At 36.2% G+C, this 16,411-nt stretch overlaps 1 protein-coding gene across 1 annotated transcript in view; it reads left to right on the plus strand.

The window, feature by feature from the left end:
- Positions 1-6,003: 6,003 nt before the first annotated feature.
- The window catches only part of SCYL1 (N-terminal kinase-like protein), a 32,923-nt gene continuing 22,515 nt past the window's right edge, over positions 6,004-16,411 (plus strand). Inside the window, exons 1-3 of the mRNA XM_051209227.1 lie at positions 6,004-6,238; positions 10,813-11,306; positions 15,839-16,025. Of these exons, the coding sequence (XP_051073051.1) occupies positions 10,842-11,306; positions 15,839-16,025 (652 nt within the window). The 5' untranslated portion in view covers positions 6,004-6,238; positions 10,813-10,841. The remainder of the gene's footprint in view (positions 6,239-10,812; positions 11,307-15,838; positions 16,026-16,411) is intronic.

Consider the following 16,411-nt stretch of genomic DNA (forward strand, 5'->3'; position numbering starts at 1 on the left):
ACACGCCTTATTACTGAAGAAGCCTCCATAGTGTTGCTCTGTCCACGCTATCAAATGCTTTCTCGTAGTCAGTGAAGTGATGAATTCCATTCAGTTGATTGTTTCATAATAATCTGTAGTGTTGCGATTTGATCTGTACACGATCGACTCTTACAGAATCCAGCATGTTGGTCTCGAAGTTGAGCGTCTACGGAGTCTTTCATCCTGTTTAACAATACTCTGCTGAATACTTTTCCTGGTATTGAAAGAAGAGTGATGCCCCTGTAGTTATCACACCTGCCGAGATCGCTTTTCTTTGGTGTCTTGACCAGGTGTCCTTCTTTCCATTCTGTTGGTACTTAATTTTCATCCTAAATCTTACTGAAGAGAATGTGGAGTATCTTCGCAGTTACTGCTGCATCTGCCTTCAGTACCTCCCTGCAGTTGCCGCTACGTCTGCTTTCAGTGCCTCTGCTGGAATGCTGTCTGATCCTGCTGCTTTGCTGCCCTTGATTTGTCTGATGGATATGCTTATCTAGTCAACTGTTGTTAGGCCAACATTGGTTGGGAGGTCCGTGGGTGCTGCTTCAATGTTGGGAGTAGGAGGACATCAGACATCTATGTATGAATTGTCCAGGTAATCTCTGGTGTTACGGGAGAACTGAAAACATTGGGCTGGTTAAAACCTTTATATTCAATATTATCAATGCCACTGTGTTTTCGGATGTATCTGTTTTACTGAACTTCTGAACTTGTTTGTCTATATCATTATTTTCGGACATTTTGGTTTTTCTTTGTCTTTGGTTTGATATCTGGGGGGTTTTTGCTCCGGGAACATACAACATTGAAGGTTTGTTTTTTAATTGTTATAATTATTGTTGTTAGAACGACATTTGGGTCGACTATTTGTAAATTGAGAATAAACTTTGGTACCTAAATTGGAGTTTGATTTTATTGTTAATTTGGTTTCTTAAATTGAAAATAGATCGATATGCCGTGCTTCAATAACGAGAACGAGTAAAACCTTGGACGTAACGACTGGATTCATACCAACTTAGGCAAGAATGGAAGCAGGCCACTATCTCTTAAACCTTCAAAGGTGACAGAAATAACTCAGCCTATTGAAGACCGAATAGTGTTAACAGTATTGGAAAGACTAGTGAATAAGCAAATGAGAGAGTCGGCGAAAAAAAGAGACCTCCCACTAATCCCAACGCTGATTCGGGAAAGGCAGTTCATGTGCACTTGATCTCCCCATAGACGACTTGCTGGTACCACAAGATATCCCTCGATTTCGCAAAACCTTTGATATAGTACCTCATGTACTCCCCATAGTAAGGGTTTAAAAGAGAGACCTCATCGATCAACTTTTAACCTGACCCCGAAACCATCCAGAAAGCAGGGTGTTTCCGACCAAGTTAAATAGAGTATAAGCGAGTTGTCAGGCCACGTAACCTGATGTTTCTCAAAGAACAATCATTGATTCGATCATATTTCTAGTCTTCATCAACAATAAGGCAGATAAAATTAGCTCGGGGGTACTGACTTATGTGGTCTACTGTGGTGTTTGAATGAACTAATGATACCTTGGTACTTGTTGAATGCTTGGTTTCGAATTCTAAATACAATACATTCGTTGGTGCCTGTGTCTTCTTAATTCAATTGCGTTAATCCTGGAATTCCTAAGTTATACGACAATTAGAATACTATATTGGCGTCGCGATGGAGCCTGCAATGGAAAAGTTAGATATTCATTCAACTTCGGAAGCTTTTGAAGATTACTTTGAGAGGTTCGAAATCTGGGCTATGACCAAGGAAGATGATGAGGATGTTAATATTGTGGCACACTTCCTCACATTCATTGGGAGAGAAGCGTACAGCTTATTAAGAACTCTGGCTATGCCGGAAAAGCCCATTTCGCTTTCTTATACAGCTCTCAAGGATCTACTGCTAGACTATGCTCAGTATACAAATTTCGAATGTCGTAAAGGAGAAAGATTTCATAAAATGATTCATGAGGATATAAAAAAGTCCACTACATTACGTCATCCCAACCCAATTCACACTCAAGGTTATGCAGACAATTCATTGAGTTTGGATGCAGTTCACGAGGATGGGGACAAGTTTGGTCAGTGTTTGTCCTGTTGCAAGTTCCACTCTTCTAATTCATGTCAATTTCGTAATTCTAGGTGCTTCAAATGTCGTGATATTGGACAAGTTCAGTCACTTTGTAATGCTAATGTTCATCCTACTGCAACAAATATTAAGTCTTGTAATTCTGATTCTACTGAGTCCAGTATTCATGATAATCATTTATCTTTATCAACGATTTCAAAAGACAGTGCAGAGTCATATGGCAGTTCAGAGTTAAATGAAATCCGGAATTCTTGTGAGACAACTGTTCCTAATCAACCGATTTATCAGAATTCTCATGCTATTGTACCAGGTATGACTTTTCCTAATGATTCACATATTTCTAATGAAATTACTTGCAATTCTGAGGAAAATATGTTAAATGTACCTAATCGTGATCAAAAACCTGATGTGGTTTGGATAGATGCTGATTTTTCTAACGATCCTACGCTCTGCAATGACAGTCCTAATGAATTTCATAAGAATATTTCAGAAGAATCAAATCCTGATGTCATATCATATATCACCTCTCCTCATAATGCATTTGATCCTTGTGTAAAACCTGCTCAATGCGAAGCACGAGTACTAAGTGACCTCGAGTTTGATTACATTTCGGATGATTTCATATCAACTGCTGTTTACTCTTATCACAAAAACAGTTCTAATGTTTACTCTAAACAATGTGAGAAATATGTTTTAAATGAAGCCACATTATTCATAACTTAGGGATATAAAGATCCAACATTATTTCGTGGGGGAGGATAGTGTTGAAAAATCTATGGTTCGAATTCTAGATATTAATGATTTCATTACAAAACCGACATGCTGGTTGTATACAATTCCAGGTGAGTCTGTTCCGATTTCGTTTGTTAATTCCAATACTAATGAGCACATTCTAGATACTACAAAGTTTTTATCTTATACATTGTCGGACAGACTCAAGATGAACTTAACAAGAAGACGTACAACCGATTACAAACACTTATACTTCTATTTAAACTGTGGCGGATGTGGTGTTTGAATGAACTAATGATACCTTGGTACTTGTTGAATGCTTGGTTTCGAATTCTAAATACAATACATTCGTTGGTGCCTGTGTCTTCTTAATTCAATTGCGTTAATCCTGGAATTCCTAAGTTATACGACAATTAGAATACTATATTGGCGTCGCGATGGAGCCTGCAATGGAAAAGTTAGATATTCATTCAACTTCGGAAGCTTTTGAAGATTACTTTGAGAGGTTCGAAATCTGGGCTATGACCAAGGAAGATGATGAGGATGTTAATATTGTGGCACACTTCCTCACATTCATTGGGAGAGAAGCGTACAGCTTATTAAGAACTCTGGCTATGCCGGAAAAGCCCATTTCGCTTTCTTATACAGCTCTCAAGGATCTACTGCTAGACTATGCTCAGTATACAAATTTCGAATGTCGTAAAGGAGAAAGATTTCATAAAATGATTCATGAGGATATAAAAAAGTCCACTACATTACGTCATCCCAACCCAATTCACACTCAAGGTTATGCAGACAATTCATTGAGTTTGGATGCAGTTCACGAGGATGGGGACAAGTTTGGTCAGTGTTTGTCCTGTTGCAAGTTCCACTCTTCTAATTCATGTCAATTTCGTAATTCTAGGTGCTTCAAATGTCGTGATATTGGACAAGTTCAGTCACTTTGTAATGCTAATGTTCATCCTACTGCAACAAATATTAAGTCTTGTAATTCTGATTCTACTGAGTCCAGTATTCATGATAATCATTTATCTTTATCAACGATTTCAAAAGACAGTGCAGAGTCATATGGCAGTTCAGAGTTAAATGAAATCCGGAATTCTTGTGAGACAACTGTTCCTAATCAACCGATTTATCAGAATTCTCATGCTATTGTACCAGGTATGACTTTTCCTAATGATTCACATATTTCTAATGAAATTACTTGCAATTCTGAGGAAAATATGTTAAATGTACCTAATCGTGATCAAAAACCTGATGTGGTTTGGATAGATGCTGATTTTTCTAACGATCCTACGCTCTGCAATGACAGTCCTAATGAATTTCATAAGAATATTTCAGAAGAATCAAATCCTGATGTCATATCATATATCACCTCTCCTCATAATGCATTTGATCCTTGTGTAAAACCTGCTCAATGCGAAGCACGAGTACTAAGTGACCTCGAGTTTGATTACATTTCGGATGATTTCATATCAACTGCTGTTTACTCTTATCACAAAAACAGTTCTAATGTTTACTCTAAACAATGTGAGAAATATGTTTTAAATGAAGCCACATTATTCATAACTTAGGGATATAAAGATCCAACATTATTTCGTGGGGGAGGATAGTGTTGAAAAATCTATGGTTCGAATTCTAGATATTAATGATTTCATTACAAAACCGACATGCTGGTTGTATACAATTCCAGGTGAGTCTGTTCCGATTTCGTTTGTTAATTCCAATACTAATGAGCACATTCTAGATACTACAAAGTTTTTATCTTATACATTGTCGGACAGACTCAAGATGAACTTAACAAGAAGACGTACAACCGATTACAAACACTTATACTTCTATTTAAACTGTGGCGGATGTGGTGTTTGAATGAACTAATGATACCTTGGTACTTGTTGAATGCTTGGTTTCGAATTCTAAATACAATACATTCGTTGGTGCCTGTGTCTTCTTAATTCAATTGCGTTAATCCTGGAATTCCTAAGTCATACGACAATTAGAATACTATATCTACGCAGAGATCTGAAGGCCTGTAAAAGCCGAAAAGGACTCATTTGAACTTTAAAATGATCATACAACAATAGAGGGGTGGGCAGTAGACAATTGGTTAAATCTTAACCTATCGAAATTTCATGCCATGATTATTCTGCCTCATTTAACAAAAAGCACAAACTCCCCACGGAACCCCATTCCCGAGTGTTTTTTTGGAAAAAGATCTCGGGCTTGCAACCACAGAGGATCTGGACATCAGTTCAAGCCACACGAGGGAGGTAGTTAAGGCCAATGCGACTCTCTATTTTACTCATAGATGATTCGACTCAATCACCTCTGAGCTGTTCGTAACACAGTTTAGGACGAATGGAGGCCCCCACCTTGAAGCTCTAGATGTCATAACTTATCCTCATATTGAAAGAGAGTTAAACCTAGATCGAGGACGGAGACGGGCAACAAAGTAGGTGATTGGTCTGAAACACAATTTTCATGAGAAAGCACTCCAGAACCTGAGATTATTCTGGTTGAGCTATACGAGAATAAGAGGTTACTTGACAATGACATACAACACCTTAAGTAAGCCAAACCACGGACACCTAGGTACGTTCCCACTTTTCCTCATTAAAGTTTGTCCCCATTCAGGATGTTCTTCCAGCCGAAATGACCACAATCGATAGCTCTGAAATTTTCATTTATTTACTTAAAACATTATTGTTGGTGCACGAAGGCACCAAATATATATGCGTCATATTGTTCACTCGAGGCAGGTGGTTTTCTTAGGGGGCCACACCAAGAGCCTTGCACCTACAGGTCTAATCCAAAAGGCAGTGGAGCGACACCAGGAGATGCAGTCTCATGGTAGCCAGTGACCAACAATTGGTTCCCTCAAGATTCCGTAGTCCGTGTTCACCATTAGTTTGGAATTAGGGTTTTCCAACTCCTCTAGGTGGATCCTCTGTGTTCACCAACTCGGTTATGGCTCCAAACATTCGCTTTTTGTCCTCTCGATTTCAGTCCTTGAAACAATCATCTCCTATAACTCAAAATGTCACTTTATTATTTTCAAGTTGCAACCAACCAAATTCCTTCTTGGTAATATGACGGGTGTCGGCATTCAGAAACCGTGCTCTCCTGAAACAAACGCATTCACTCAACTACACGATACAAAATTCCACAAATAACCACCAGTTTTTAGAGTTCATTACAGTGTCTAGACCCATCGAAAATCACCAAATACCTGGAACTGTACTGAAGCAAGAAGAAGAAAACTTGAAGAAATTAAATGGTCCACACAATCTCGTGACAAATATATTGTACAGTGAATGTAGACCTTCTAGCCTTGAACTTGTAAGGTCAACTCATCATGTTTACTGTATTACTACGTTTGGACTGGTAAAAGGTACAGAAAAACTGTATTATGTTATATTCTTCTAATATTCGTTCACAGAAAACGCTATTTATATGCCAGCTATGCACAACTTTTTCACAGTCACTAGAAACAACCAGCTGACAGATAATCACTTATTGGCCTTCTAACATCTTGTGTGCCTTCCCAAATTCGCCCTCTTGAAAACTAGTACTAAAAAGGACATTTTGCCTCTGGTGGCTATTCTTGTTGTCCTGCTAATATTTTGAATTAAACCATATACTGTGTGGCACGGGAACCCTAATGGTTGCTTAAGCAACCAATATAAGGGAAATAATTATTGTCTCTTTTAAAAGAGACAATCTTTTAAACAATTAGGTTAAATATCAGAAAAACTCGCCAAAGAGTCTTCTTTTTTTCTTGTTGAAAAATAATGCGAAATTTCCTTTTTTGTCGCCTTGTGTTTGAAATGTCACTAAGTTGTCTAATTTCCAACTAAATACATATCGAATTGTCCACTTTTCATAGATTTCGGGTTTTCATCAAGAAGTGACACTTATAATGACAAACCTATTCATCCGATTGAATGAGTGAATTTCGTGCCAAAATCCAAGACCTGTTATCCTATACGTGTTTGTTCGTCCATAAACTTTCGTCTCGCCAGTTAGACACTGACGGAAAATGACATTATAGTTTACAAGGTGATTATCAGTTGATAGATGCTCGTCACACAAATTCGTCGTAAGTACAAAGTTCCACTTCCATTTACGAAGGTCTACAAAAGAAACTACAGGTGATGCGATATTCATTAAGATTATGTCCTAATTTTAATTGCATATGAGATCAGACACGCTCTCACGACATAATTAGTCTCAACTTAGCACATGTCAGTAAGAAAGTAAATCCATGGTCAGAGAGAGCTTTATTAAAAAATTAAGTTAAACATAGTAATAAATTTCGAAAATAACGCTCTTTTTGAACTGCAGTGTTATTATTCTGAAGCGAAATAATCCTGTGAATTCTGGAATTAATTAAACATACATTTTTAGCAATGCTATGTACCGATTTCCTGATCCCTTTCATATAAGACCCCAAATCTAGAGGCGGATAATCTAAGGCTCCATGGAAACAAACGTCATCAAGAGGGTGCTTCAACGAATGCACTTCATAAACTGAGTGTTCTGGTTCATAACGTCATTTATGTCCTGTCAAAAAATTTATTAAATCATTCCTAGTTGAGTCTGCTTTGCTGTGTGGTTTAGGATGCACCGACGAATATATCGCTAATGCTAAATGTTTAAAGTTTTGGTAAAGCAGTGGTGGTAAAGAATTATGGAGCCTAAATAGAGACCAGTTTTTGTTAACATACGCTCTATTTTCAGTTCCTTGGGGAGTGATTCATTGTCTGTTAGGCAAGAGCGTCCCTGAACCATTCATAAACGTCCTAATACCCCTTCACATACCGTATAGACTAACGGCATTGATTACTGGGTTTCACTATTTTTTCCTGATCTTGTCGTATATCTTAGGAGAACCTATAATTGTGGATTAGATCTGTAACCCATAGAAAGTTTCAATGCAGGTTTAGTGCCATGATTTCATACTACTCTCAATCACTTTGCGATCATTTTTGGTAGGTATAGTTGGTGTTTAAATCAATTAAAGTACTTTTATGAAATTTGCGAATGCTTGTCTGTAGAGTAAAGAAAACTGCTGAGCAGTCGAATCGTCCTTTAGTGGACAGACGGATTGTCATGGTTTGAAGTATTTTAATTATAGTACAAACTAGGAATCCTAGAAATAACGCAATTTAGCCTAAAAGTACTAGATGAGCACGAATGAACGTATCGCATTTGGAATTCGAAATCAAGCAGTCATCAAGTACAAAAGAATCATTAGTTCATTACAGACACCGATTCCATCATAGCTTAAATGAAAATCCAAATTTCTGCGATCAGCGTACTTCTTGAGTTCATCATATGTCTGTCTGATTGTTTATTAGATGTAGACTCTGTATGATCTATAATATACTTTCTAGTATTAGAATTAGCAACTGAAATCAGAACGGAATCACCTGGGTCTTGGAGTTGTATGTAATCACCATACTTGTTGTGTACTGAAATCATTGAACCATAGATTTTCCAATACTATCCTCCCCCACGAAATAATGTTGGATCTTCATATCCTCAAGTTATGAATAGCGTGGCTTCATTTATAACCTATTTCTCACATTGATTAGAAAATTCCTTAGAAGTAACTTCATGATAAGTAAAAACAACATTTGATATGAAATCATCCGAATTGTAATCAAAATCAAGCTTGTTTAGGACTTGTGCTTCGCAAGTTCCTCATAAGAAACAAATGCATCATAAAGACAAATAACACTTAACATGGCATCAGGATTTGATTGTTTTGGAATATTTTCTTCAAATTTATTAGAAATGTCATTGGAGGATAATGGACCATTAGAAAAATCAGCATCGATCAAAACTGCATCAGATTTTTTATCACGATTTGCTTCACTCAACATATTTTCCTCAGATTTGTAAAAAATTTCATTAGAAATATGTGAATCGTTAGGACAAGTCACATCTGGTACAATAACATGAGAAATCCGATAAAAAGTTGATTGACTAGAAGCTTTTATCTTACAATGATTCTGAGTTTCATTTAATTCTGGGCTGCTACATGACTACTGTTTTTCGAGGTGGATAGAAATAAATGATCATTAGAAACATCCAGCTTAATACGATCAGAACTACAAAATTTAGCATTGCTTGCAGCGAAACGAATAATAGTATTACAAACTGACTAAATGTGTCCGGTTTTACCACATTTAAAGCATTTGGTATTACAAAATGCACATGAATTACACGGGCGAAACTTACCCCAGAACAAGCATTTACCAAACTTCGTGACTTGCTTCGCAACTTCTCAATGAATTATCTAAATAACCTCGATTACTCATTGGACTGAGACGTAGTAACGTAGTGGAATTCCTCATGTCTTGATGAGTCATTTTATGAAATTTTCCTCCTTTACCTCATTCGAAATCTGTATACTTTACATAGCCTAGCAGTAGTTCCTTGAGAGTTGCATAAGGAAGTGAAATGGGCTTTGCTGGTAAAAACCAGTTTTTAATAAGCTGTATGCTTCTTTTCCGATCAGTCAGCTACAACGTAGGACCAGGCACATTTATGCATCGGTCCAAGTTGCCATACCTCATTAACACAACGAGATGGACACCGGATTCATAAAAGTAGTTAATTCAGAGGTAGTAATATATAAAAGAAAGATTGCAATAAGGATATAGTACAGGAAGAAAAAATTAGTTCGTAGAAAGAAATATTTGAAGCGATTTTAATCTCTTAGTTTAAGGGAAGACAGAGAGTGTATACACCGGTGAATGTAAAGAAATGAGCCACAATATTAATATTCTAAACATCTTCGTTGGTCATAGCCCAGATTTCGAACCTTTCCATGTAATCTTCAAAAGCATCAAAATCTGAATGTATGTCCAACCGTTCCATCACGACGCCAATGTGATAATTAGGAGTACTTTAATTATCATACAAACTAGAAATCTCAGAAATAACGCAATTTAACTAAGAGGTATTAGATGAGCACAAACGAACGTATTGCATTTGGAATTCGAAATCAAGTAGTTATCAAGTACAAAAGAATCATTAGTTCATACAAACGCCACACGGCTATCTCACTTACACCACGATTTGGCGAGGGGCAACCGAGCTTTGAATATACGCCGAAATTTGTGCGGAAACCAACCCACCAGCGTCAATGAGACTCAACGTAAGTGAATTATTAGACTAGCGGAATTACTCCATTCCCTATCATTAATTCAGACGTTGACTCAGGGAAGTCTTGAAATAATATTTTCCATTTAGGAAAGGATCGCGTCTCAAACATGGCATTGTTCCTTAAGGCGATCAGCCTTCACCTTGTCAGCTCCACTAAACAGAACTGTCATAAATGGATCTCCTTGTAAGAGGTCAGTCCAAAAGGTTCGATAGAGTGTTATTTCTAGGGAGATATCTATGATGAAATTAAATAGAGAATTATGATCAAACCTAATACGTATCACTTGAGGTCGATAGTCCTGGTGACAGTTTCCTAATACCTCTGACTCAAACAATATTATCTGAGTAGAGATGCTTCACATATTGTATGTAATTTGGTACCCCTTTCAATGACAAACAGCCACAATCTTTCGTCCGATAGAGTTGAGTATCACCTCAAAGTCGAGAAACACGACCATAGTTGGGCGGCGATATATTTATCTCAAAACTTGACGAATAGTGAATGTATGGTCGATACATCCACGTCTAGGTTTGAAATCAGGCTAATTTTCCCTAGTTCGCCGAATAAAATAATCAGATTTTTATATTTTCTTGTTTTCGCACATCTTTTTACAGTATTATTCTCTCTGTACCACTTGTAAAAATATCAATACATGAGCCATTATCTCATATATATATATATATATATATATATATATATATATATATATATATATATATATATATATATATATATACCTTATTTTATTACTGACTCCCTGTTAGTTTAATCTTTTGTTCAATTTACAGAAAACTAGTAAAGGATAGTCCACCAAGTTATGTGGCTATTTACTAACAGGGATTCAGACAGCTTGTTGGGATCAGCTACCTCATTAGGCTTGAACTTTTCTCATGACCCAGTCCCTGGTTTCTCTATTGACCCACCCAACTCAGAACCATTAGGAACGATTCATGGTCCATATGATTTCAAATGGCGACTTCTCCCTGGTCAGAAAAAGAAAACCAAAGAAGAGGTTACTTTGTTTGTGTGCAACCTAAGTTCGAATGCTGCAACCAGGGAAGCTAGTACTATTCTGTCTGTTTTTCAAAGCACAGTCAAGTGGATGAAAACAATACGTCATCCAAATATGCTTACTTGGATCGGTGGATCAGAGATTGGTTCAGGGAAATTATCTAATGAAATTGGCTTTGTTACGGAACGTGTTCTACCATTACGGGAATATCTACGCATTAAAGCAGATTGTGGAAATTTCAACCTTCTCTCTTCATGGGGTATACATCAGGTTGGTATCGGTAGATAGATTATAATGCTACTGAGCTATGTCTATTTTTGAAAAACTATATTTCTTTGTTCGACATCTATCAAACATGATTTAAATATTTATGTGTGAAGAGTAGTTTGACCTAAGAAGGATCAATGATTTTGCTGAACTTTAATCTGTGTGTTTACTCTGGAGATTTTTAGTGTTCTACTATTATGTTACATAGGCTCGATGTTATGACAAAGCACAACCTTTCGCGTGCGTCTAGTTACAAGTCAGTCAATCAGTCAGTAACAACGTAGAACTTCGTACGTACGTACATTATTTCGAGTTGCCATACCACATTAGCACCGAGATGCAGTTGTTGATTCAAATCCCGTAGTGGTAGAGGTGGTAAGAGTATAAGCAGTAATCGGAAAGATTAGGGTTTGAAGATGTTATTCAAGGAGTATAATCCAGCGAAACAAATTTGGAAAGAGGAAAAAAAGGGACATGAAGAATTCAGAAGATTAGAATTTTGGAGAATACAAAGAGTGCCATTGCAACCGATTTTTAGCAATGTCATTCAGGGTCTCTTCATGAGCTTTGGTTAGGCGTCGAAGTATTATTGAAGCTAATATTTTAGACACTATATTAGTCAAACTGATTCCTCTGTGATTGTCACAAGAGGACTTTTGTCCTTTCTTATAGACTGGCACAATCAGTGATTGAGACCAGTCAGATGGGATTACGTCTAGTTCCCAAATTCTACCTAAGACCTCAGTTAATCTCACTGCTAATACTGGACCACCATCCTTAAAAATCTCAGGAGTAAACCTGTCAGGGCCAGCTACTCTCCCTCGTCTCAGATTTCTTATAACTTTTTCAACTTCGTAAAGAGATGGAGGACCTACATTAACTTGCCATTCAGGTTGACTGGAGATCGTGGGAAACCGAAGTGTGGCTGAAGGCCAGTTGAACTGATCCCTAAAGTGTTCTGCCCATCGATCCAATCTCCTGGATTGAGAATGTATATATCCATCTTTCTCTGAGATTTTTTCGCTAACAGTCGAGTTCCTAATATTGGTTTCCTTAACGAGTCTGAACAATTGTCTGCTATTACCTATTGCCGCTGCCTTTTCCATCTCTCTTGCTTTCACTACCCACCACTGTTCATGATCATTGCGTAGGCTTCTTGTCAGCTTGCGCTCTTCGTTATGTTACAAACTTCGATGAATTTCTGTCCACTGTTTATTTTCGAAACTTTCAACAATCCAACCATTGTCCCTACTCGGACATCGTTATTATGTCTCATTATGTTCATAAGTTATCTAGTTCAAATGCTTTTTTTGGTCATGAAGAATTATTTCCACTTTCTGCTTGTATTAACCGTCTCTAGATCTTGAGTCATTTCCTTGATAGGTTATTTTAAATCGCTTGCCGGGGTGCTCTGTGTTGTTAGTAGATAAGCTTAATAATCTTAATTTCCATACTTCTGGTGACGAGGAGGAGTTATGACAGTGCCAAATGTTTATTAGGAGAAACCAGTGTTCCAATTTTTAGTGTTCATTTTTCTTCAATAATGATGGCTAAATTTTTTTAAATCTATGTATCGTCATCTAAGTAAGTGTGAGTTAGAAATTTTCAGTCCTTATTAAAAAAACCCATAATTGACCGTACAGTTTTATAAAGATGTTCTCTATCTATTCAGTGATTATTTACACTTTCCAGTGATTTGGTTACTAGTCTTCCATTCAGTTGTAATTGTTTCCATGTATTATATTTAGTACCGTCTAGTTGATGGCACTAGGCTGGCACATAATTAAGCGTTACCATAATATGAACAAGAAAATATTTGCTACATATTGTTTGGATCCATACTGTAGTAAAACAAATTCACCAGCAACGATTGTTTCGGAATTCAGCTCTAAACATTTTTCAACACTATGTGACCACATTCGTGCATATGTTTACTTACCTTTCATCTGTACCTTAGTATGAATATATTTTGTTATGATCTGAGATACCCGCGAACTATGTTAACGACAATTCGAACCAGGATACGAAGACCTCAACTACTCCAACAATGGTTACATATTGATATTAATTGTGTACTCGCTTAACATTAATAATCGTCAAGTTAAATTTCTAATACACTTGTAGTTTTTGAGTATTTGGTGCATATCTTTTATATAATTATTGGTATATATTCATAGAAGACTTCTTAAACGATAAAGCCATTTAAGTATGAGTAAAATTGGATTATCTCGTAGTGACAAATGTTTCTTACCATCATTCCACCATTCTCTCATTTGAAACCTATAAATATAAAATAGCTAAATAGTTCTATTGCAATCGTCTCTTTGGGTGTTGATTTATGTTTTATTTTTGGCAGTAGTATGAAGTTGTATAAACCTTATAAAAACATTATAGTAATAAAAACCCACCATGTGAGTTTGCTTTCACTATAGTATTTAAACCTATTAGCCAAAGCATTATCCATAAAGTTGGAGTTAATCTGAATATCTTGGAAAAATTGCGTATTCTAGGGAAATATGTGAAAGTAGGACTGTGAATATTACTATATTAATGCTTCAAGTTTATGTATTTCGATATGCAAACCTTTTCGCACTAATCTAGATGTCAACTTCACAAGCAATCAAAGTTAAGATATTCTTGATTAATACTCATGGGAGGAATCCTTTCTATTAATCCAGGTAAAGAATGAAATCAAGACGGTATATATATATATATATTGGTTTAGACATAGATGCATTTAACCAACGAACTAGTATAGAATGTAAAAGAAACATTTACCCTTAACTCTATTGTAAAAGTGAGAGTGCTCTCATTAATAACAATACAAAACCATTTCTAACACACATACGATTAATGTTTTAATAGAAAATGTTCAACTTGTTTTCATAACTCGACCGAGAAATGATAAATCCTGTCACATACCAATATATATATATATATATATATATATATATATATATATATATATTTGGTATGTGACAGGATTTATCATTTCTCGGTCGAGTTATGAAAACAAGTTGAACATTTTCTATTAAAACATTAATCGTATGTGTGTTAGAAATGGTTTTGTATTGTTATTAATGAGAGCACTCTCACTTTTACAATAGAGTTAAGGGTAAATGTTTCTTTTACATTCTATACTAGTTCGTTGGTTAAATGCATCTATGTCTAAACCAATGTTGATATTCTTATGTGGAGACTCGAACTCAGCATCTTTTATTGGAACTATAAAATCCTAATTTGGTCTTATTTCGCTTGTTATCAATCCTATGCTAACTGAAATATTTATTCTTTAGACGTTTTCTCATCTTTTTTATTTACTAAAAAGTTCAATTAACGTCTTTTAGTACAATTTTGACCTGTATAACATACGGTACTTTACACGAGTCTTAATAACATAAAAAAGAGATAGTCAGCAAAAAAAACATCAGTGTATGAGAAATAAATAAACTTAGATTGTTAAAATATTCAAACTGTAGAGAAAGGTGAAGAGTGATTTCTGTTATGTCCCGACAAGCATAATAAATGGTAACTTTTGGGATCCGTTTATGGACAAATAATATACGTATATTTTTATGTTAAATAACTAAACTATACATATTCATGTCCCTCTTATTATGAGCTTTATTTTGATTTATGAACTATTATTCTACAATTTACCATTCTTGAATTATTCCCTGTCTATTAATTACTACCTCCCACATCCACAGCCACATTTGGCCAAATCTTGTACAAATGTTGTTTCCTATTTTATGGTACAATGTGGTCTGTCTGATTGGTATATAAACCCAGTATGGTTGAAATAAATGATTCATATCGCAGAGGCTGGGATTAGTGTCCTAGACTTAACCGGCAGGTCTAGACAGGAAGCAGGACCGATAAGGGCTCTGGACAGCTCGTACGGGTTTTATGCGTCACTGGTTCGATCGATAATTCACTGTTCTCTAATTGGCGGTATCATTACGTATACATTAACAGGGCACACAGGCCACAAGTTATAACAATTTCACCTATAATTACCAATGATTCTGAGCCGTAAATTGAAGGATTTGAAGTTAACTTTGAAATTGAGTGTTTACCGAGATTATTTTTATTTTTGTCGACAGGTACTGTATGAGATTTTAAACACTTCATTTTCAATCAATAATAGCAGCCACCAAGGGCTGGAAACTTCAGGTGGAATTACTCGGATTTGTTCACAATTGCGCAAGCGTATTCACCCTTTATCTTCCTCTCAAAATTGAATTCTTATATTCCTTTATATACACGTTGTTATTCTGTCTTTTCGAACAATATCCTCAATGTCCAGTCTTTCTTGTTATCATTGCTACTTCGTTATTTCGATCTCTTTCGGTGTTCACCTGGTTGTGCTAATGTGGTATGGGAACTCGAACCAATTCTCATCTCTGCCAGACCATACGTTGATGACGGCTGACTGGATGAACAGTCATAATGTGACTATCTTTGTTTCATCTGTTTCTAACAATAGTGTAGTGTTTGTTTATTTTCATTTTCTTTTCTTTGTTCATCTGTAGATCGCCAAAGCGTTAGTTTTCTTAAATGATGACGGTAAATTGGCACATAATGCTGTGCGTTTAGATAGCGTATTTGTAACTACAGCTGGTGAATGGAAATTAGGCGCTTTAGATTTTGTCGGACCTGTCAATGAACCTCCACCGTCTACTAGACAAACAGCAGGTTTTGTGGATGCAAATACAACAGGTAAATTTATACAATGTCCTACTTTTTAGAGACTTTTTCATCCCTTAGATCATTTGTTTGTAAATAACACACTCTTGAACTGTTTTCAAATTCAATCTTTTGTCATAATCGGTAGTAAGCTGTACTTACTCATATACGTGTTAATCAACTAACTATAGGAAATAGAAGTGGTTGAATCGTTAACTGAAGAAAACGGATTTATGTGAGAGGAATTTTAAGTCAACTTTGTAAAGACCTCTGTATCTATGATTTCAAATCATTGGAAAACAAGCTAAACCCAATAACAGTTTTAAAAATAGTAGTCTTGGTACGGCCGAGGGTGACAACGTCAGCTCTGCCTCTTGAAATGCCCTCGTAAGGCTACGGGTATACAACCACTGCCTGGG

This window comes from Schistosoma haematobium, chromosome 1 (assembly GCF_000699445.3).
Source record: "Schistosoma haematobium chromosome 1, whole genome shotgun sequence".
In the NCBI taxonomy this organism is placed as follows: Eukaryota; Metazoa; Platyhelminthes; class Trematoda; order Strigeidida; family Schistosomatidae; genus Schistosoma; species Schistosoma haematobium.